At 42.8% G+C, this 23,603-nt stretch overlaps 1 protein-coding gene across 1 annotated transcript in view; it reads left to right on the top strand.

Moving 5' to 3' along the window:
• The window catches only part of LOC124719697 (exosome component 10), a 152,367-nt gene that overhangs the window by 15,055 nt on the left and 113,709 nt on the right, over positions 1-23,603 (top strand). The window contains exons 2-3 of the mRNA XM_047244904.1: positions 5,742-5,875; positions 22,108-22,219. Of these exons, the coding sequence (XP_047100860.1) occupies positions 5,742-5,875; positions 22,108-22,219 (246 nt within the window). The remainder of the gene's footprint in view (positions 1-5,741; positions 5,876-22,107; positions 22,220-23,603) is intronic.

Here is a 23,603-nt window from a genome sequence, read left to right on the forward strand (position 1 = left end):
CTAAACTTATTACAGTGAAGAGAGACGTCAATGAACGAACGGACAGATCATAACTTTGCGAAAATAAAGAAAGTAAAATTTTCAGTCGAGGGCAGACTTTAACCAGGGACCTCTTGTTCCGCAGTCACTCACGCTAACCACGGCACCATGGCGCTCCCGAGTTCACGTTGTTGTTGTTGCATATCTAGCGCATGGACTACTCAGTTTGTATGTTTTGCTAATTTTTTTCATAGTTCCACACAACTTCTTCCTGTTTTCTCGATTGATCTGTTTTCAGTTTTTCAAGGCCTATCCACTGTGCCAACTTATAACTTAATCTGAGGGGGGTGCGATGGGGAGGTTCCCTTGTGAGCAACACCTTGACTAATGACGGTCGGGTCTTGGCCTTTTTTAGGTGATTCTATAGTGTTCACTGCTTGCTTTGCTCCTTTGTTTTGGGGCCACCGTTATACATGCAGCACTCATTCACAGTGATTGGGTGGGTTAAGAATTCATCCATAACGGGCATTCAAAAAGAAACGAGCCCGAGTGTGGAATGCGCAGACTGGTGACAGGAGAGTAATACATGGCGTGTGTAACGAGGTGTTGTTCTGACCAGAGCGTGGAAGTTCACAGCCCGTCGCTAGACGGCACGCGTGCGTGTCATGTGACTATACAGAGCTAGCTGCAGCAAGCATCAATTGTCCAATGCTGCCAGTCGCATTGCGAACAGTGACTTGGAGGCTGCAAAAGAAGAGCAAAGAGGTGTTGTTTGTTTTCTGACAGCGGAAGGAGTAGGAGGAATGGACATTCATCGACGAATGTCACAAGTGCACAGTGAACGTTGTGTGTCCCTTGCAACGGTCAAGGCATGTCACAAGCACTTCAGGGAAGGACGGGTGTCTGTAGCCGATGATGCACGGTCTGGAACACCTCACCGCATTACTGATGACATTGTCCAGCTGATGGATGCACTCATTACCCAGGACCGAGTGACAGTGAAAGCCGTAGCTGCCACGGTCGGATTGAGTGTCAGAAGTGTTCACACCATTATGATGGACTGACTGCACTTGCGCAAAGTGTGTGCCCAGTGGATATCCCACAGTTTTCAACCACACCAGGAAGCATGTCGGATGGACCACTGTTTTGCTCATCTGCAGCACTATGCTCGGGAAGGGAATGCGTTCCTGGAACAAATGGTGGCTGAAGATGAGTCACGGTGTCATCACTTCGAACCAGAATCAAGACGATTAAGTCTCCAGTGGAAGCATCCGTGGTCACCATCACCATAAAAAGCCAAGGCCAGCCACACGAGTGCAGGAAAGGTTATGCTGACGTTCTTCTTTGACCAATATGGCCCCATTCTGATTCACTTCCTGCACCATGGGACAATAGTGAATGCCCAGCATTACTCACAAACCTTGACCACCCTCTGCCGAGTGATCAAATCAAAACGACGAGGCAATCTCACCCGTGGGGTCATTCTGCTCCACAACAATGCAAAGCCTCCTACGGCCAACACAGTCACGGCACTCCTGCATAAATTCAAATGGGAGGTTCTCGGCGACTCTCCATACAGTCCGGACCTCTCTCCTTGTGATTATGCCATTTTTGGTCCCCTTAAAAAGACTCTGAGGGGAAAACGATTCACGTCGGATGACGAAGTCCAACTGTACGTGCGGAACTGGTTAACATCGCAGCCCCGGGAATTTTATGAGACAGCCATTCACTGCCTTGCGTCACAGTGGGACAACAGCCAGGGTCAGTACTTCTAACATACAGGTACTGGTTTATGTAATTATGCCTCCGGCTTGTTTCTGTTTGAACGCCCCTTATAGATTCTCCTTAAGTTGCAACATTTCCACTGCTGCCTTGGTACACCAGGCTTACTGACTAACTCTTAAACCACGGTTTAAGAATAAGTCCTGTAAGATTTTATAGCAGACTTCATAATTGTGCAACGAGGGCATACTCTTTGCTTCCCAATACAGTCGTTGGACTGCAATGGTGCTCAACATGTAGTAAAACAATATATGTCATCCTTTTACGTGCCAAAACGGTTATTAGTAGCCTGCAAACAGTAGTCTGCAGCTGTGGTCTAATGCATGTGTGACTCGTGATGGGTTAACGAACATGTGCATTTACAGATTATGTTGTTTTACGATGTTTGAATATGTGTGCTGGCACTGTGGAACGACGACACAATTGTATTTAACAGGACTGACTACGACATATAAATGCGTCAGCTTACATTACATTGACATGGCTTAAAGCCATAATATGTAAGTAACATGGCTACATAGTTAAAATGGTTTGTATAAGAGGCGTAACATTGAGATACGTAATGAATCTGTAAAATAATTTTTTAAACATTCTGTATTTTTCAGCAGCACTTGATAATGACCTAAGGCCGAAATTGCAATAGTGTGTAATAAAAACTAATAACATTCACTAGAGTAAAGATGATTTCCCTCAAAAATGCTTGAAGAACATTCTGGACAATTTGAGGAAATGATTTGGCCATCCAGATTGCCCAACATGAGTTCCATCAAACATTTATGGGACGTGTTTGAGAGATTAGCTTGTACACAAAATCTACACTGGCAACGCTTTTGCAGTTACTGACGGCTGTAGGGGCAGCATGGCTCAGTATTTCTGCTGGGGACTTCCAACAACTTGTTGTGTCTATGCTAGGCAATAGGAGGTCCAACACGATATTAGGAAGTATCCCATGACTTTTGCCACATTAGTATATACTACATTTGTACACTCCCTAAAGCTGCTGCTGTTGTGGTTGTGGTCTTCAGTCCAGAAACTGGTTTGACGCGGCTCTCCATGCTACTCTATCCTGTGCATGCTTCTTCATCTCCAAGTAACTACTGCAACCTACTCCGTTCGTTGACACTACGAAATTCCTGGAGCTCATGCTCGATAGGAAACTCTCTTGATCCTCCCATATCTGGCAGCCCACTGTACGTTATCCCTCACTGTCCTGTGTGTCCTCTATGGTACTTCCTGGGGTTCCGATCGAACCACCCTGCTCCGTTTGTACCGATCCCTTGTCCATTCCAAACTCGACTATGGGTGCTTTGTTTATGCATCTGCACGCCCATCCCTTTTACACTGTCTCAACACTATCCATCATCGTGGCATCCGTTTGGTCACAAGCGCCTTTTACACCAGCCCGGTTGACAGTCTGTATGCCAAAACTGCTGAACTACCACTGTCCTACCGCCATGACTTTCTCCTCAGCAGGTATGCGTGCCGTTTGTCTGCCATGTGTGGCCACACGTCCTATGCCTCCTTCCTTGATGATTCCTGTGATTATCAGTATGGGGGCTTGTCCTTCTTCTCTGTTACCTCCTGGAGTCTGCTTTCAGCACTGGCTATGGCTGATTAACTTCACGCTACATGCAGCTTTCCCTGTGGGTGTGAACCCTTCTCCACCTTGGCTTCGTGAAGCGGCCCGTGTCAACCTTGGCCTTCTTTCGCTTCCTAAGGACACTACTCCAGCCTCGGTCCATCGCCTTCAGCTTCACATCCTTTTCATGGCGTCGGGTGTGCCTTTGTCATTGGCATCCGTGTCTTTCGATATCGGCTTCCGGCACACTCCTCAATACTTACCGCCGAGCTCTTTGCCTTGTATCAGGCCATGTAGTCCATCCGGCGACACAGCCTTTTCAATTGTGTCCTCTGGTCAGACTCATTCAGTGCCCTTTAAAGTCTACGTGCACTGTACACTGCCCATCCGTTTGTGTAGTGGATCCAGGAAAACTGTCACTTGCTCACTCTTGGTGGAGCCAGTGTCCTTTTTCTGTGGGTTCTCAGTCATGTCAGTCTGCCAGGCAATGAGGCTGCTGCCAAAGCTGCAGTCCTCTCGTACTTCAGCCTGCGAGTACCTATATTCCCTCCGTTGATTCCTGTGTTGCCGTCGTGTCAGGAGGTGGTGTCCCATTGGCATCGCCAATGGTCCTCCCTTCACAGGAATAAGCTTTGACTTATTAAGCCTTGGATGTCCTCCTCTCGGCTCTCCCGCCAGGAGATGATTTTAACTCAGCTGCGTATTGAGCACTGCCTTTCTAGCCATCGTCATTCACTGAGTGGGGCTACCCCACCGTTTTGTGACCAAATTTTAAGTGTCCGCCACTCCCTGATGCCCTTTTTTTTAACCATTTACGTTCCAGCTTGGGATTTCCGTTCGATTTATCAGCTGTTTTAGTGAGTGACGAGCGGGCTATCGATCGTGTTTTACTTTTTATCTGCCAAAGCAATATGGCGCAGGCCATTACATTTTTAATTTTGGACCTCCATTTCTGTATGGTGTCTTTTTTACCCCTTTTTACACTTTCCTGTTATTAGCCGTCTTCTGTTGTCAATTGGGACTGACTTATAATCATTTACCTCCTGTCTGTGCTGGTGTTCTGTAGCTTTTGACTTTGGCATGCATGACCCCAGTTGTTTTTTGTACCCTAAAGAAAAACAAAAACACAACACAACACAACACAATAACTGCAACCCACAACCTTCTGAATCTGCTTAATGTATTCACCCCTTGGTCTCCCTCTACGATTTTTACCCTCCGCACTGCCCTCCAATACTAAATTAATGATGCTTTGATGCCTCAGAACATGTCCTACCAACTGATCCCTTCTTCTAGTCAAGTTGTGCCACAAATTCCTCTTCTCCCCATTTCTGTTCAGTACCTCCTCATTAGCTACGTGATCTAATCTTCAGCATTCTTCTATAGCACCATATTTCAAAATCTTCTATTCTTTTCTTGTCTAAACTATTTATCGTCCATTTTTCACCTCTATACATGGCTGCACTCCATACAAATACTTTCAGAAACGACTTCCTGACACTTAAATCTATACTCGATGTTAACAAATTTCTCTTCTTCAGAAACGCTTTCCTTGCCATAGCCAGTCTACATTTTATATCTTCTCTACTTCAACCATCATCAGTTATTTTGCTTCTCAAATAGCAAAATTCATCTACTACTTTAAGCGTCTCATTTCCTAATCTAATTCCCTCAGCATCACCCAATTTAATTCGACTACATTCCATTATCCTCGTTTTGCTTTTGTTGATGTTCATCTTACCTCCTCCTTTCAAGACACTGTCCATTCCGTTCAGCTTTTCTTCCAGGTCCTTTGCTGTCTATGACAGAGTTACATTGTCATCGGCAAACCTCAGAGTTTTTATTTCTTCTCCATGGATTTTAATACTTACTCCGAATTTTTCTTTTTTTTCCTTTACTGCTTGCTCAATATACAGATTGAATAACATCGGGGAGAGGCTACAACCCTGTCTCACTCCCTTTCCAACCACTGCTTCCCTTTCATATCCCTCGACTCTTTATAACTGCCATCTGGTTTCTGTACAAATTGTTAATAGCCTTTCGCTCCCTACATTTTACCTCTGCCACCTTCAGACTTTGAAAGAGATTATGCCGTTCAACATTGTCAAAAGCTTTCTCTGAGTCTACAAATGCTAGAAATGTAGGTTTGCCTTTCCTTAATCTATCTTCTAAGATAAGTCATAGGGTCAGTTTTGCCTCACATGTTCCAACATTTCTACGGAATCCAAACTGATCTTCCCTGACGTCAGCTATATGTGGTTATAGCAAAAGTGAATTGGTGTAAACTGCACACTTTATTACTACAATACTAGAAGTGAAAAATTTCCATATAGATTATGCATCTCTGTCTAGGATATTTCTAGTTATTATTTTCATCTGGCCATGTTTTGTGTTTGGGCAGACGGGCTTCCGAGCTGCGATGGAGGCGACAAAGCTGGCGAACCGCCTACCGTCCGGTCACAAGTGGGACATCTACACCAGCTACCCGTCCTTCCAGAGACTCATGGATGGTGAGGCCAACCAGATGATGCAGATGTGAGTACACTGTGTTCAGGGTTCGGGGAATTGCTGTCCAGAGAATGTGTGTGTGTGTGTGTGTGTGTGTGTGTGTGTGTGTGTGTGTGTGTGTGTGTGTGTGTGTTATACTGTGGGGATGTATAAAGCTCCATTTACACAATGTTTAAAATCATTTTTCTGTTCGCAACCCTGTTTCTGACAAAGTCCGCAACATGGTTGCAACTGTGTTGTTTCTGTTCCTTTGCACACTAGCAACAAACATTTCTTTAGATTTATTTGCATGACCTGTTACACTGAAGCTGGTAGCAAATATTGCACATTGTTTACTTACCATGCGGTGGCAGGAGAAAAAACACACGAAAGTTAAGGAATTGTGCAAGCTTTTTGAGCCAGTGGTTGCTTCTTCTGGCAGAAGGGTTGAAGGGAGAGAAAGAGGTGTGAAGGAAAAGGACTGAGCGAGGTCCACCCCTGCCGAGTGAGGTGATGCAGTGGTTAGCACACTGGACTCGCATTCGGGAGGATGGTGATCCTAACCCTTGTCCAGCCATCCAGATTTAGGTTTTCCATGATTTCCCTTAATCACTCAAGGCAAATGCCGGGATTGTTCCTTCACAAGAGCACAGCTGATTCCTTTCCCCTTTGTTGATTCAATCCAAGCTTGTGCTCCATCCCTAATGACCTCGTCGTCGGCAGGATGTTAAACCCAGTCTTCCATCTTTCTTCCTTTCCTTCATCCCTCTTCCTTGCTCTTTTAACCCTTCTGCCAGAAGAAGGAGCCACTGACTCTGAAAGCTTGCATATTTACTTAACGTTTACGTGTGTTTTCTCCTGCTGCCACTTGGCCAGTAAATTTTTTTTACCTGTATGATTATGTTTTAAAAAATTGGTTATTTTCAATGATTTGTTTCCCATTGTTTACTTCACCATGTTCATCGAAGAGGATAGATTGGTGACACACTTCTGCATTATTATTACTCGAAAATATAAGCGTGCAAAGACACTTGTGTAAGACGAAAACATGCCGTGGTGGTGGGTACAATCATGTGCTTTGTGAACTGAATTTGGAAGATGAGACTGGTTTTTGTAACTTCTCTAGGCTGTCACAGTTTGATTTTTGAAATTATGAGGAGTATAATAGAGCCCTTTGTTTGAGAGAGGGGCACAAATTAAAAACAGGGGGAGGGGGCAAAAAAAGGGCAATTCCTGTGAAGAAAACACTCTATGGTAATTGACAGCAGAAAATTCCTTTCAAAGACTGCATGTTTGTTCTATATGTCAAAGCGAGCTGTCTCTATAATAGTTCCTGGAATTTTTGAAGCATTGCTTAAAGGATTATGCAAAAGTAATTTTTTTACGTAAATAACATTGAAGTACATCTATATCTATACTTTGCAAACCATGACATGGTGTGTGGCAGGGGGTACTTACAGTATTGCTGCCGCTCTCCCACACCGCCCCCTTCTGCTCCCCTTTTTTCCTGTTCCAGTCGTGAGTGGTTTCCAGGAAGAATGGTTGCTGGTAAGCCTCCGTTTGAGCTCTAACTGCAACGAAATGAGCTGCTCTTCTTTGGGTCTTCTCTATTTCTGCTATCATTCCTTTCTGGTGTGGATCCCAGACTGAAGAGCAATATTCATGTACTGGCTGACCAAGGGTTTTGTACACCAACTCCTTTCCAGGTGAACTACACTTCCTGTGGATTCTTCCAATGAATCTGTCTGGCATCTGCCATAGCTGTCATTAATTTTATGTGGTAATTCGACTTGAAATTGATTCTCTTGCTTATTCCTGTATATTTTATGGAAGTAACTGCTTCCAGTGATTGTTCAGCAATTGTCTAATCATACAGTCGTGGATCTTTCTCCTATTTACGTACAGTACATTAGACTTGTTTGTTGAGCATAAACTGCAAACCCTGCGCCAAGCATCAATCCTTGATAGCTCATCCTGCCTGTCACTACATATTTGTAGCTTTGTGACTTCTCTTTATACAACGATATCGTCAAGTGGGAAAAAACTCGTGGAACTTCCAACATTGTCCATTAGATCATTTATTACAGGATGTTAATAATATGTGGGAAAACTCTCGGGAATGGATAGAGTACTTAGGAAGAAGGAAAAATGTTCATGTATACATATGGTCATTGTTTTTTTTTATTTTCTTGGTTACTGGCACTTTTTTGTTGTTACATGTTTGCTTCCTGTTGATTCTTTTTGTTTACAAATTACCAGCTTGGTTCTTCAGGTATTTTCTCTTCTAAAATGTTGTCTTCTGATGAATGAATGAATGAAATGAAATGCTCAAAAATCTACCATCTATATTTCTAACATGATATCCCGGAACCTGGTACCAGTTGCAGCATAAAGGCAACAAAAACTTCAATATTAAAAATTTTGTGTAGTTATTGACAGAATGTAAAAATTTAAAATGCTCTTATAATCTACTCATAAAGAGATACAGGGTGTCCGAAAAGTCTTTCCCTGATTACATAAATTGATAACTCAGGCTAGAAGTAAGATACAAATATGAAACTGGTGTCTAATTGTTTACAAACTATCAAAGTTTTTTTCACATATCAGCAAACTTCCACATGAGCACCCGTGGTAGCATGTAGCACATCTAGACGATATTCAATTTCCGTCCACACCTTAGCCAACATCACTGGAGGGATCGATTCAACGACTGTGATTATCCGTTGCTGCAGGGTTTCAAGATCTGGTACACGTGTTTGGTAGACCTCGTCCTTGACATAACCCCATAAAAAGAAGTCTAATGGGGTTATGTCAGGAGAACGTGGAGGTCAAAATCGTTGGCCCATCACGACCAATCCATCACCCAGGAAAGGTCATATCGAGATAGGCACGGACGTCCAAACCCCAATGAGGCGGTGCACCCTCTTGCTGAAACAAGACATCGGGGTGATACTGAAGCATCTGAGGAACAGCATACAGTTGCAACATGTTCAGATACACCGCAGATGTAACAGTAGCCTCAGCGAAGAAGAATGGCCCGATAATTCGATCGTGCAATAGCGTGCACCAAACATTTACCTTGAGACTGCCTCTGGTGCACTCCATGACCATGCCAGGGGGTTGTGAACCCCAAATGCACACATTATGGCGATTCACTACTCCATTGACAAAAAAGGTCGCTTCGTCGGAAAAGGCAATTCGTCTGAGATAACCATCATCGTCCTCAATACGTGATAGCATTTCGACCGCAAAGTCATATCGACGTGTACTGTCATTGGGCAACAACGCCTGAACAATTTGCATTTTGTATGCACGAAACAATAAACGTTTGTTTAAAATGTGATGGAGAGAACTTTTTGGCATCTGTAATTCGTGTGACGCCCTGCGCACCGATTTCTTCGGACTTCGCAGAAAAGACTGCCTTAGAGCTTCCACCCTGTCTGCTGAGGTTCTCGGTCGACCAGACCTCGGAAGGTCAGCAACTGATCCTGTGTTCTTGAACTTCTCATACCAGGCTTTAATGCTCTTGACATCAGGTGGATTCCTTCTGAATGTTGTCTGGAAGTGTGTCTGCACTGTGGTTGGTGATCGTGTCTCATGGTACCACAGGACACACTGTGCCCTCTCCTGATTGGTTAACATGGCTTCTTCAGCACTGCACCTCATCCACTACTTACGTACTACGAACCTAAAACAGAAAAAAAAAAACTTTGATAGTTTGTAAACAATTAGACACCAGTTTCAAATTTGTATCTTACTTCTAGCCTGAGTTATCAATTTGTGTAATCAGGGAAAGACTTTTCAGACACCCTGTATAATCTTTTGTTAGAAGCTTAACACAATAAGACAAATATTACAGTTAGAAACTGTGTGTTAAGTCTTGATACAGCATAACTGACGACTTGCAAATACACAGACTTCATTCATCCAATATTTGAGAATTACTACATTTTGGCTGTTCATTCAGTGCAATTTCATTGTCAGGCATGAGATTTTAATTTATTGCTTTTTTACCACCAACTTGATTCACTACACATTTTGCCGTCAGTGTCCACATATACCACTGAATGTACTTTCAAAGTAATATCAGTGTACTACAGATGGTTCAGGAGGTATGACATCATAAACATTGAACTGCATGAAAAACTAGCTTTTGCTTAAAATGGAGCAAAAATTACCCACTTTATATTCATCCATTGTTTCATAATGAGAGCACGTTGCAACTTCCAACAAACTTTAAGCATAATTTCAAACCTTTCCTTTACTTTATCTTGCTTAATTGCTTAAAGTCAGATGTGCAACACATTAAGTAATTGTAAAGTAATCAAACATTTGAAGCAGTTTTATACATGATAGCTTGGTTCTTTAAAAAATTGGTGGTTTAATGCGATAACAACGAAGACTGTTATTATTTTTGGACATTTATACAAGGTGAATGACGGGACTAATTTTCATGAATCTGTGGGAAAGGGCTTAAGAAGAAGCGTGATCTGAGAAGTTAATAAGAAAATATAGAAATATGCAACATTAAAAGAGAATAAGGTGCAAAAAGAGATACTTTCAGAAGAAAAGCATTAGGTTTTGAAGAATTCTAGAGCAGGACCAGAAATAAGAGTACAGGGGGAAATGGTCTGGAGAAAGATTGATGAAGAGATAGAAGAATATCAGACGAATAGAAGCGAACAAATGGTGGGGAACTGAAACTGTCGTTCTGTCCCCGAGTGGCCAGATCAGTAGGAGGATAGAAATCAGATCATCTCCATTATCAACACTAATATCTATCACCTCTTCTACAACACTGTCACAGTTGGCCTTAATGGATGTATCAGGCAAATTCACAGTTGTCAGTCCCCATGGTGTATCCACTTTCACTGACGAATCATTTACTCTCTTGACAAATTCAATTCCACCTCAGAGAGAACCTGAAGCAATTTTTCTGTGCTGTGGTAGGAAGGACAGTAGTTTCGTTTCTGTGCCCCTGCTACTGCTGTAGCAGTGGAGTCCTATATTGAATGGGATTTTTTGTAACCTGCAGTTCATACATTTCAGATGCACCCCTTTGCCTCATAGAGTGATGAGCTCAAATATCTCGTCTTGTCCATTCAGTTATTGGGCGACACAATGTACGTCAGAACGCAAACGAACAGTAGCATCACACAGTGACTTTTAGAGGTAGTGGGTCTGAGACAGTGTGTCACGTTTCTTCTTATCTGTTCTGATAGCACTTTCCATGTTTGGAACTTGTTGCAATTGTTAATAGTCCACCAGAAGCTGCAAACATTGTTGTCAGACATGTTTCAAACTTGGTATAAATGTAGCTTTTCATTGTAAAAGCATGTTGCAGGAACAGGTTTATAGGTACCACTGTGTACCGAGGAGATCGGGCTCCCTCCTTATTCTTGACAGAAGTGAAGTTTTTGAGGATTCAAGCTCTTTGCAAAGTGAGTTGTAACTTTCTACAAATGGAAGAATTGTACTCTGGGAGAACTAGAGTGTTAGAGTCTCGTACCTTCTATACTGACCGAAGATGCTGGGGACTTCAATTGCTAAGAACTCCACAAAGGAAAATACATATTATGTATTTATTTATCCAAACGAGGAAGGTGCGGTCCACAGCAGTAGGCTCTCCAGGGGCCTCACCATTCTTGGGCGACATCGTGCTCAGCTGTTGTCGGGCCCCAGCCTTTGCAGCATCTTTTTTCTTCCGTGCTGCAAGTCTATCCTGTGCTATTCTTTTCCCAGTTCCTTGGGGAACATATCTGGAATAGTTTTGGGAATGTGTTCTGCATTTTTAGTAGTCTGCATCAGAACAAACCCTCCACTTTTTTTTAGTTCTGTGTTTCTTTCTTCATTCCCCTTCTCCTATCCTCCCTCTACTTTGGTGTTTGAGGTTTCTTTGTGGTCCTTCCTCCCCCCTGTGTGCTCCTAAAGATGGGCCCATGCGTCTGGTGTGTAACAGGTGACTGGGTAAGGCACGGTTTGCAACTCCGGGTCGACAGGTAGAGTTCGCACATACCCCCTGGTACAGGCAAGGCCCGGGAAGGGGTGACTGAATGAGCTGTTACCTTTCCAAATTGCCAGTTAGTACCTCTGTCAGGTGTTCGGGAGATATGATCTGAGGTGTGAACAATCACCTAAAGTGGGTGAGGCTCCCTCTGAGGGGCACCCCCCAGTTGGAAGGAGTGCGGCAATCGGCAGTTGTGGGGAATTTCCTTGCAATGAGCCAAACATGTACTTCTCAGTCTATGTCTACTAAATGTAAACAGAATGAGGCTACCGATACAGAGACTCTCCCAGCTGCACCTCAGTTCCTTGTGGTTTCACGTAGTGAAGACAGTCAGTCCTTTGCTACGGTTAGTCTGTTTATCATTCAGAAAGGTGTTGATGCAATTGCTGGCCCTCTGAAATCCTGCTCTTGTTTATGCAATGGCACGTACTTATGTAGAGTACTTGTGATTCTCAAGCACAACAACTGCTTGCAGCTTCGCTCCTCCGTGGCTATCCTGTTTATGTTGAAGCCCATCGAATGCTGAATTCTTCACGTGGTGTTATTTACACTAGGCTGCTCGATGGACAGTCTGAGGCAGAAATCCAAACTTACCTCTCTGATCAAGATGTGATTGCAGTCCATCAGGTGATGAAAAAGGTAGATGCATCCGTAGTGGCCACATCCACTCTTTTTTTCTTATGTTTGATAGAGTAGTGCTTCCATCAGAGATTAAAGCAGGCTATGAAGTTATCACAGTCTGACCATACATTCCGAACCTGATACACTGCTACCAATGTCATTGTTACGACCACACTCGAATGTCCTGTCGACGCACAGACAAATGTATAACATCTGGTAGGGATGCTCACGTGGGTGATTGTTCGCCTCCTTCCCCTGCTGTGTCAATTGCAATGGTTACCATGTAGCCTCCTCCCAAGATTGTCCCATGTATCTCGATGAGCAGTCCATGCAGGAGATCAGGCTGAAGGAAAAAGTGCCTTAGCCTGTCGCTCGCAAGTTGTTGGCTAGTTGGAAACCCAATGTTTTACCATATGGCACTTACAGTACCATTCTTGCTGCACGAAGGACATGACCACGCAGGTGTGCAACCTCAAATTCTCCTCCAGCTGTGCAACAGATTTACACCTCACGTGGCGAAATCACCTGCTACACAACCGGCAGGCCGGTAAGGAGAGAAGGAATACTTCCATGAGGACTTTTTACGTCTCTCTACCAAACAAACATCTGAATCGTCGTCTGCCAACCACAAACGCTCCATGAAATCAAACAAAGGCAAATGATCTTCTGCTTTGCTGACTTTCAGATCCTCTTCAGAGGTGTCGCCGTGGTGCGCTGCCAACTGTTTTTCTGCTCTGGACTCCACAGACCGACCGAAGAATAATGCCGATGCCTCTGTGGATCTCTGGAGCAGGATCCTCCAGCCTCTGCACCTTGTAGCAGAGTGTCTTCGATGGCTGGCACTTGGCAGCCCCTTCATTTTTTCCCGCCTACCCTTCTCCTATCATGACTCTCCTCCAATGGAACTTTTGTGGACATAGCTCCAACAAGGAGGAATTACGGCTGCTCTTGGAATTGCGGCGTCTACTTGTGCTGTCCCTCCAGGAAACAAAATTGTGTCCTCACGAGAGCTTTGACCTCTTGCATTTCTTTCCGGTCCACTTTGACGACCGCCACCTGCCTGAACACCTGGCTGCAAGATGTTGCAGTCCGCATTTTCCTTTCTTGCATTACCATTTCCCTTTTTACTATTTACATCCTCCATTCATCATTCAGTGTCATCAGAGCAAACTTCCTTCCACTTATTGGGCAACTCCTTTTCACTGCTCGGTGACTTTAATGCACACCATCCTCTTTGGGGCTCTCCCTGAACGTGTCAGAGAGGTGCCCTCTTGGCTGACCTTCTGAGTCAATTCAGCCTTATGCAGCTGCGCGGCTTTTCGTAACGTTAATAGTCGCGCGGGATGCTGCTAACACCCCAAATAAAAGTGGTTATAATGACATTGCTGTGCAGCATATCGATATGAATATGTTTACTTTATAAATGGCTATTTAGAATGCTATCTCTCAGTACTTTATCGTTTAATTTAATATTACGAGGGCAGTTCAATAAGTAATGCAACACATTTTTTTTCTGAAACAGGGGTTGTTTTATTCAGCATTGAAATACACCAGGTTATTCCCCAATCTTTTAGCTATACAACACTATTTTTCAACCTAATCTCCATTCAATGCTACGGCCTTACGCCACCTTGAAATGAGGGCCTGTATGCCTGCACGGTACCATTCCACTGGTCGATGTCGGAGCCAACGTCGTACTGCATTAATAACTTCTTCATCATCCACGTAGTGCCTCCCACGGATTGCATCCTTCATTGGGCCAAACATGTGGAAATCCGACGGTGCGAGATCGGGGCTGTAGGGTGCATGAGGAAGAACAGTCCACTGAAGTTTTGTGAGCTCCTCTCGGGTGCGAAGACTTGTGTGAGGTCTTGCGTTGTCATGAAGAAGGAGAAGTTCGTTCAGATTTTTGTGCCTACGAACACGCTGAAGTCGTTTCTTCAATTTCTGAAGAGTAGCACAATACACTTCAGAGTTGATCGTTTGACCATGGGGAAGGACATCGAACAGAATAACCCCTTCAGCGTCCCAGAAGACTGTAACCATGACTTTACCGGCTGAGGGTATGGCTTTAAACTTTTTCTTGGTAGGGGAGTGGGTGTGGCGCCACTCCATTGATTGCCGTTTTGTTTCAGGTTCGAAGTGATGAACCCATGTTTCATCGCCTGTAACAATCTTTGACAAGAAATTGTCACCCTCAGCCACATGACGAGCAAGCAATTCCGCACAGATGGTTCTCCTTTGCTCTTTACGGTGTTCGGTTGGACAACGAGGGACCCAGTGGGAACAAACCTTTGAATATCCCAACTGGTGAACAATTGTGACAGCACTACCAACAGAGATGTCAAGTTGAGCGCTGAGTTGTTTGATGGTGATCCGTCGATCATCTCGAACGAGTGTGTTCGCACGCTCCGCCATTGCAGGAGTCACAGCTGTGCACGGCCGGCCCGCACGCGGGAGATCAGACAGTCTTGCTTGACCTTGCGGTGATGATGACACACGCTTTGCCCAACGACTCACCGTGCTTTTGTCCACTGCCAGATCACCGTAGACATTCTGCAAGCGCCTATGAATATCTGAGATGCCCTGGTTTTCCGCCAAAAGATACTCGATCACTGCCTGTTGTTTGCAACGCACATCCGTTACAGCCACCATTTTAACAGCTCCGTACAGCTTTGCCACCTGTCGGAAGTCAATGAAACTATACGAGACAAAGCGGGAATGTTTGAAAATATTCCACAAGAAATTTCCGGTTTTTTCAACCAAAATTGGCCGAGAAAAAAAATGTTTTGCATTACTTATTGAACTGCCCTCGTACTTTAGTATTAAATTGCGTTATTTGAAACATATGCAATAATTCCCATTTTTTTTACAACATTTTGTTTAATTATTTATTTCTGTTATTCTTCATACTGTATTACAGGTATAAGAAATTATACGAGGGCTGTTTTTTAAGTAAGGGCCCTTTTTATTTTTAAAAAAAGATACAAATACTTTTGTAAAAAACTTTTATTTTTTGATTCTACACACTTTTACCCATTTTTCTACATAGTTGCCTTGTTTATTTAAGCACTTGTCATACCGTCCAACGAAGTTTTTAATTCCCTCTTCAAAGAATTCGGCCGCCTGCTCCGACAGCCAAGAGTTCACGGCTGCTTTCACTTCATTGTCGTCATTGAAGCACTGCCCGCCAAGATGATGTTTCAGGTACCGGAAAAGGTGAAAATCGCTAGGAGCAAGGTCGGGGCTGTATGGTGCATGGTCCAAAACTTCCCAGCCAAAAGAATCAATCAAATCCCGAGTCTTTTGAGAGGTGTGAGGCCTAGCATTATCGTGCGGGAGCAAAACTCATTTTGTCAGCATGCCGCGCCTTTTCTTTTGAATTGCTCTGCGGAGCTTCTTTAGAGTTGCACAGTAGGCATCTGAGCTGATTGTCATTCCTTGTGGCATAAAGTCGACTAGCAAAACACCGCGCCGGTCCCAGAACACAGTTGCCATAATCTTGCGCTTTGACAGCGTCTGTTTGGCTTTGACCTTGACGGGTGAGGTTGTGTGTCGCCATTCCATCGATTGTCGGTTGCTTTCGGGAGTGATATGGGATACCCATGTTTCATCTCCAGTGACAATTTGACTCAACATGTCGTCCCCTTCTTCCTCGCAACGAATCAAAAAGTCCAATGAAGTGGCAAATGTCTTCCCTTTGTGGTCCTCTGTGATGAGTCTGGGTACCCACCGAGAACACAGTTTCTTAAAGTTTATGTTTGCAGACACAATTTTGTACAAAACTTATCTTGAAACTTGTGGAAATTGCAAAGGAATAGTGGAAATTGTGAATCTTCTGTCCTGACGAATATTTGTTTCGACTGCAGCCACCAAATCATCAGTGATCACAGAGGGCCGGCCTGAGCGTTCTTCGTCACGGACGTTTTGACAGCCATTTTTAAACTCTCTAACCCATTGACGCACTTTACCTTCAGTCATTGCATTCAAGCCATATACTTCTGTTAACTGATGATGAATTTCTGCAGCTGATAGGCTTCTCGCGGTCAAAAAACGTATCACTGACCGTATCTCACACGCGGCGGGTGATTCAATAATCGCAAACATTATAAAGTAGCACAGCGATGCGTACATGTCAGCTACAGAGCTGCAACTTGCATCAGTGTGAACGGGAAGGATGCCGGCAAATGGCGCGGTGGCTTGTTGCGGCGTCCGCGCGAACTATGGGACTATACGCGCGAACGGCCCTTACTTAAAAAACAACCCTCGTGTGTATAATCAAACATTTGTTCAGTTAACTCATACAAACATTTTATGAAATCAGTCACAATCACTAGCTGCAAGGGGCGCGTTATCGTAACACTTTTCACACACATTTCTCATGTGCTTTACACACGTATCTTTCAAACATTGAGCACAGTGCAATTTAACTTTTATATCTTTACTCTGAGGACAAACTGTGCAGTGCGTGGGCTTAAGTATTCTTTGTTCAGAAGTTGGTGCATTGTTGATGTCTGCAATTCCAGCCACTTTTGCAACTTTCTGTCTAACTTGTTTAGGCAGGGAGTGAGTGGCTGCTCTCTTGCACACTATGGGATTTACTAATGACCTTCTGACATCACGTAAAAACATTCTTCAGGAAATCCTCTCATTGTTATTATTTGCATATATGATGAAGGCGTTAATGCAAGCAATGTCAATCATTTGGAAAAATAGGGCAAGTGGCCAGTGTCTAGTTTTTCTTGATGTTGAATAAGTAGCGCACATTTCATCTATTGTGTCCACACCTGTTTTGATCGTATTGTACATTTTTATAATTTCTGGTTTCTTTTCCTCTGCAGTATTGGTGTCAGTGGCACCGTCATGATGCAAAGATGAAAGAAGAATAACATTTTTGCCCTTCTTTGGCACATATGAAACTATGGTGATATCCTTTTTGAATCCAAAAAGGCTGCTTCTAAGTTCACGACCTCTCATGCAAACAAAGTCTGAAGGGAGCTCCTTCTTATTCTTTATAAGAGTTCCTACTACTGTAAGTTTCTTTTTGAGGAGCTCTTCAACCAGTGGTATGGAACAAAACAAGTTGTCTAGTCTCACATTGTGTCCTGTGCCTTCGATAGGCCGTAGAAGACTATTTACTATCTCCTTAGGCGAGTTTGACAGTGCAAAGGGACCCTCTGGCTGTTTCCCAACACAGACTTCCATTCCCAAAGTATACCATGTTCTTGCGTCACATAAGGTGAAAATTTTCAAACCATATTTCGCCGGCTTGCTTGGTATATACTGTCAGAAACTGCATTTGCCTCTAAATGCAACCAGTTGTTCATCCATTGTAGTATATTCAGACACAGTATAATTACTGACACAAATTGACATGAATAATTCAAATACTTCTCTGAACACAGCTAGGCGTTCAAGTTCTCTACGCTGTGGTCTGTCTCGAATATCATCGAATCTCAAACAACGCAATCTGACATAGGCGTGTATGACCTTAGTTGTTTTTGCACCATAAAACAAAACAAAACAAACAAACAAACCTAGCAGTGGGATCGACATTTTGAAACCAAATATATGGCGATGTAGGTTAAGAGCCGAGGTATCACACCCACCAGCCATTCACTCTGGTGGGCCCTCATCTGTGAATAATTGGTGAAAAAAATTTCATGTTATCTTGTGTGATGCGCCATAGCATTAAAAAGGCGGTATTGTATAGACTCATTGCGTGGTGTAGTGGATAGGGTAAGAGCTTTACATACAGGAGGTTGTTAGTTCAAAACTCATAACAGGCACTAATCTTTTTTAATTTTTAAATGTTTATCAAAATAACTTTGATCATTACTTTTTTCAATAAATTGGGTTACATGTATTTTTTTTATTTCTGTTCCTTTGTCACATCAGATTAATCACAGTCTGAACTTTCTCTTTTGTTTCATTATTTCCTTACTTCATTCTTTTTCCTCTTAGAATTTTTTGTGAATATGAATTTAAGTATATTTATCTGTTATAATATCCAGTTATTCGAAAAGACCAATCTTTTGATTAAAAAACAATAGGCAAAATAATCTATTTATATTGACTGCACAATGGTGTGAAAAATGTATTGTTCGTTAGAAGTGCAATTTTTCCTTTTTTTGTGGTAGCCATCATATAAACATTTAAAACATAGTCTAAATTCCTGTTGCACTATGGACAAAATAACGCAGATGGAGATTTAAGTGAAAGGGTTTAGAAGTGAAACAAAATTCCAGCAAAAGGAGGAATAAATACGGTATAATGGATATTATAACATGGCCAAAAAATAGGATGATAAAAACAAACAAAATTACGTCAAAATTAATCATAAAATTAATTAAAAACAGATGAACAAAGATATGAAGTGGGAAAGGAATGGTAAGACAAAAAATGAGAGCAAATAAAGTAGTTGATACTGTATTATGATTAAAATGATGTGACAAAGAAATGCAAATAAAAAATTACATTTAAATCAATTAATTGAATAAAAATGATGAAAAAGCAGTTTGATAAAGATTTCAAATTAAAGAAATTAATGCACCTGATGAGGCTTATACCTAATTGTGTTCTTTTAAAATTTTTGAGAACAGTTGGCCTGTCCTTGTTCAAAATAATCATTCTCTGATTCCAAAGCAGGCTTTTATATATACAGGGTGTCCCATTTATCTTGACCACCCTAAATAACAGATGCATTTTACAAAATGTTTCAAGCAAATGTTGTTTAGCCGTCAGGGGGACATCAATCAGCATGATTGCCTTCGTTGTAGATTTGTTTTATTACAAAGATATGAACAGCGGTGTGAGTTTTTTAAATGGCACCCTGTATTTTTTATTCAGTAATTCATTTTCTCTCCTAAAGACTTATTCAAAAATGTATCACAGTGTACCATTCAGTGAAACACAACATTATTAATTACATAACACAACATTGACTTTGTGCCCGGGATCACAAACTCGTCCACTTGCTGGAGTTGTCACAAAACAAATGAAAACCAAGTAAAATCATAACGCAAAACTGACTTTGACTCTCCCGCACCATTGCCCAGGAGTAGAACATTCAAAGGTGCTCAAAGTGGTGATCCCGGACACCAATACACTGGTGCACTCATTGAAAGAATTCCAGTGTTGCCTGCTGAAGAGAATTACAAGCAAGCATGATACATTCGTGCATGTCCTCTGGAGTTGTTGGAATATCGCGATGGACGTCTTTAGTGCATCCCCAAAGAAAAAAGTCCGGAGGATTTAAATCAGGAGACCTAGCAGGCCAAGTAATTGTTCCTCCTCGACCAATCCATCTGGAAGGTTCAGAACACGATGTGCGCGCAAGGCGTTATGTGCTGGACACCCATCGTGTTGATCCCACATAAGCATTCTGGTTCTTAGCGGCACTTCATGCAGAAGAGGAGGAAGAATTCGTCTGAGGAAGATGGCATATGCTGTGCCGTTTAGACTACCACTGATGAAATAAGGGCCAATAGTTGTAGTACCAAGCATCCTACACCAGACGTTAACTCTCCATTGACGCCGATGTTCCACCTGTCTAAGCCATTGTGAGTTGTCACTGGACCAATAATGCATGTTCCTCGTATTTACTTGTTCTTTGTTTGAGAAGGAACATTCATCGTTAAATAGAACATTGGACAAGAATTTCTGGTTGGCGAGGATTTGCTGCTGTGCCCACTAACAGAACTGTACATGCTTCTGGAAATCATTCTTCTATTCATTGCACAATTACATAAGAAAGGTTATTTTGACAATTTTCGGACACTTATAAAACTATCTTTTCACAAATTACCAGTACAAGTGATTTGGGTATGTAATTTATTTTGTAGCAAATTGGTTTTTGTAGTTCACGGTTCTGCGAAAAAATACTTCACCCCTGAACTTCACTGTGTATCAATGCAAATAAATGTGTGTTTTTTAGAATTTTTGAAACCTACCATTGTCCTTTGCATAATCTGTGAGCAATTAGTAGCAAATTGGCATTTGTAATTTAATTACTGTAGCAGATTTTCTAACACATTGTGTTACACCTAGTTTACCCTTAAAAAGGAGTAGCCCCATATATTATCTGAATTTATTGTAAATTAACTAACAACTATAATTGACCTCAAAATGTTTAGGGAACTAGTAGTTTTTAGCAAAGGTTTCTGTATTGCTTTAATAGAAATCTTGTTTTGTGTATTTGCATCAGTTCTTATAGAAAATTAGCAACTTTTTAGCTCAACAGATTAAAAGATGACCAATGGCTTAGTTTAAAGTTAGTTGTTTGTGTCTTGTAATACATTGCGCAAGCCAAAACGCAGCCCCACTGTGAATGCTGTTCTCAAGCACGGGATGGGTTGGTTAACATTCGTAAGCAGCTGGAAATTGGCCTGGCTACTGTTAAATGATTGGCAGCTGCTGCGAATCGATGTGTTTGAAGAGCTCCCGAGATCTGTGATACAGGTACCAGAGGTACATCAAGTACTATTCTCTTCTGTTTATCCTTCCTCCTCTGCAGAAAGTACACGATCTAGGCATCCCGTACAGGGTGGATGAGGACCAGGAAGGACTCGGGCTGTTGTACCAATCCCCCTAGCCAACAAGTTTGAGGCGCTGTCTCTCATTGAAACTGAAACGTAGCTAGTGGGATTCACTTCATCTAACTTGGGGAAACCTGTTTTGTCCAGTGTTAAGAGGCAGCAAATACAAAAGAGTAGGGGGTCTATTAATCGTCGGAAGTTCAAACATATGGTGAATGAAAGTACCCCTTAGGACAGCAAGGGACAGGAAAGGATGCCAGGTGCATTCAGTGTGCGTGTCTGAGGGCCTCATTTAACAATTTGAAGAGGCTATTCCAGCAGCCATTGAGGGAACAGGGTGTAATCAATTTGGTTAGGCACTGTCCTTCACACACCTGTCTCCTCTAATGTTCCCATCCCAGCACTATACAGCCTTTTGTTCCACCAAAACACCCACAATCTCTTTACTTCTGTCCTTTTCTGCAATCCCCGGCCCCTCACCCTCCGTCTTACCTACTGACTGCACCTCGCTGCCTTACCCTCTCCCCACCTTGTCCCTGTATGCTCCCCCCACAAACATCACTTGACCATCCCCACTCCTATCCTGTTATCCTTCCCCACTCTGCCCCAACTTCCTTCTTACCCCCATCACCCAGGTTGCTTCTTTCATCACGTGCGGCTGATCACAGTCTGGCCTCAGCAACCAGAGACAGTGGTCGCATGTGTGTGTTTTTTGTCTTATTCAGAAGAAGGCCTTTTGGCCATAAGCTTACTTGTTTAGTAGTCTTTTTGTTGTGCCTGTCTATGACTCAACATCCCTCATTATCGTGAGTAGCAGTCTACCCTTTTCTTAATATTACCAATAATTTGTAAATTCTAGACATTGGCGGCATGTCACTCTGACTATCACAACTTTTTTTTTTTCCAGGAAATCAGCACTCCGTGTGTGTGTGTGTGTGTGTGTGTGTGTGTGTGTGTGTGTGTGTGTGTGTATTTGTTTGTTTCACATCTGAGTGTTTTATCAGGACTTTGTTACTCAAGCATCTAGCTGCAGCTTGCCAGATGTTTGCTTCCATCCCTTTCCTGCCACATATTGACGCGGACGTCCCTCTGTTTGCACCGCCGCTCTGTTCCAGACTGTCGATGATACTCAGGCACCAGGGGATCGGGGCGAACGTGGTGCACCGCGACGTGGAGGAGAAGTTCGACCTGGTGGTGGAGGCCAACGATGCCATCCTGGAGCGTGTGGTGAGTGAGTGCCAGCCGAGCTTGTAGTCTGGTGGGGCGCAGCATGGCTTGTAAATGCGTCACACACCGTTATCGAGTAGTCTGTAGCAACTGCCTCCTCTGGGTCATTTAGCCCTGCTTTGGTTTTTGTCATTTGGCAAACTATCATCATGCTGCTGCTGATGTGGATGATGATGATGATGATGATGATGATGATGATGTTGTTGTCATCGTCATCATGTACATTATGAAGACTGGTTTGTTGTAGCTCTCCATGCTACTCTATCCTATGCAAGCCTCTTCATCTCCGAGTACCTACTGCAACCTACATTCACTTGAACCTGATTCCTGCATTCTTGCCTTGGCCTCCTTACCTACTTTTGACCCATACACAGTTCCTTCCATTATGCAATTGATGTTCTCTATGTTTCGGGATGCATTCTGTCAACAGATCCCCCCTTTTAGTCAAGTTTTGTTTTCTCTCCCAGGTTGGATTTGGTACCTTCTAATTGCTTATTCAGACTACCCACCTACATCATTGGCCCCTTTCTTAGCTTGCATTTATCGCAATCCTCTCGCCCGGAGCGAAGTCGCAAGGGACTGGAAAAAAGCGGAGGTGACTTCTGTTTCTAAATGGGGTAAAAGAACGGCCCCATGAAATTACAGACCAATATCCTTAACATCAATTTGCTGCAAAATCCTTGAACATATTCTCAGTTCAAATATAATAATCTTTCGTGAGGGCAAAAAGCTGTCCTCAAATCAGCACCATTCTAAAAAGCGTTACTCGCGCGAAACTCAACTTGCCCTTCTTTCACGTGACATCCTGAGAACTATGTTAAAAGGCAACCTGCAGGTTCCATATTTCTAGATTTCTGAAAAGAATTGACAAGATACATTGCTGCAGACTGTTAATGAAGGTACTAGTGAAAGGAATAGGCTCCCAGATATGTGAGTGCTTTGAAGAATGTTTAAGTAATAAACTCAGTACAATGTCCTGTACAGCGAGAATTTGTCACAGCCAAGGATATCGTCAGTAGCGCCCCAGGGAAGTGTGATAGGACTGCAGTTGTTCTCTATAAACGTAATTGATTTGGCAGACAGGGTGGGCAGCAGTCTATGGTTGTTTGCTGATGATATTGTGGTGTACGGGAAGTTGTTGAAGTTAATTGACTGTAGGAGGATACAAGATGACTTGGACAAAATTTTTAGTTGGCGTGATGAATGACAGCTAGCTCTAAATGTACAAAAATGCAAGATAATGCCGATGACTAGGAAAAACAATCCCATAATGTTCAGATACAGCATCAGTAGTGTTCTGCTTGATATGTCGATTAAATATCTCGGTGTAACATTGCCAAGCAGTTTGAAATTGAATGAGCATGTAAGGACTTTAGTAGGGAAG

Source organism: Schistocerca piceifrons, chromosome 11 (assembly GCF_021461385.2).
Source record: "Schistocerca piceifrons isolate TAMUIC-IGC-003096 chromosome 11, iqSchPice1.1, whole genome shotgun sequence".
Classification (NCBI taxonomy): Eukaryota; Metazoa; Arthropoda; class Insecta; order Orthoptera; family Acrididae; genus Schistocerca; species Schistocerca piceifrons.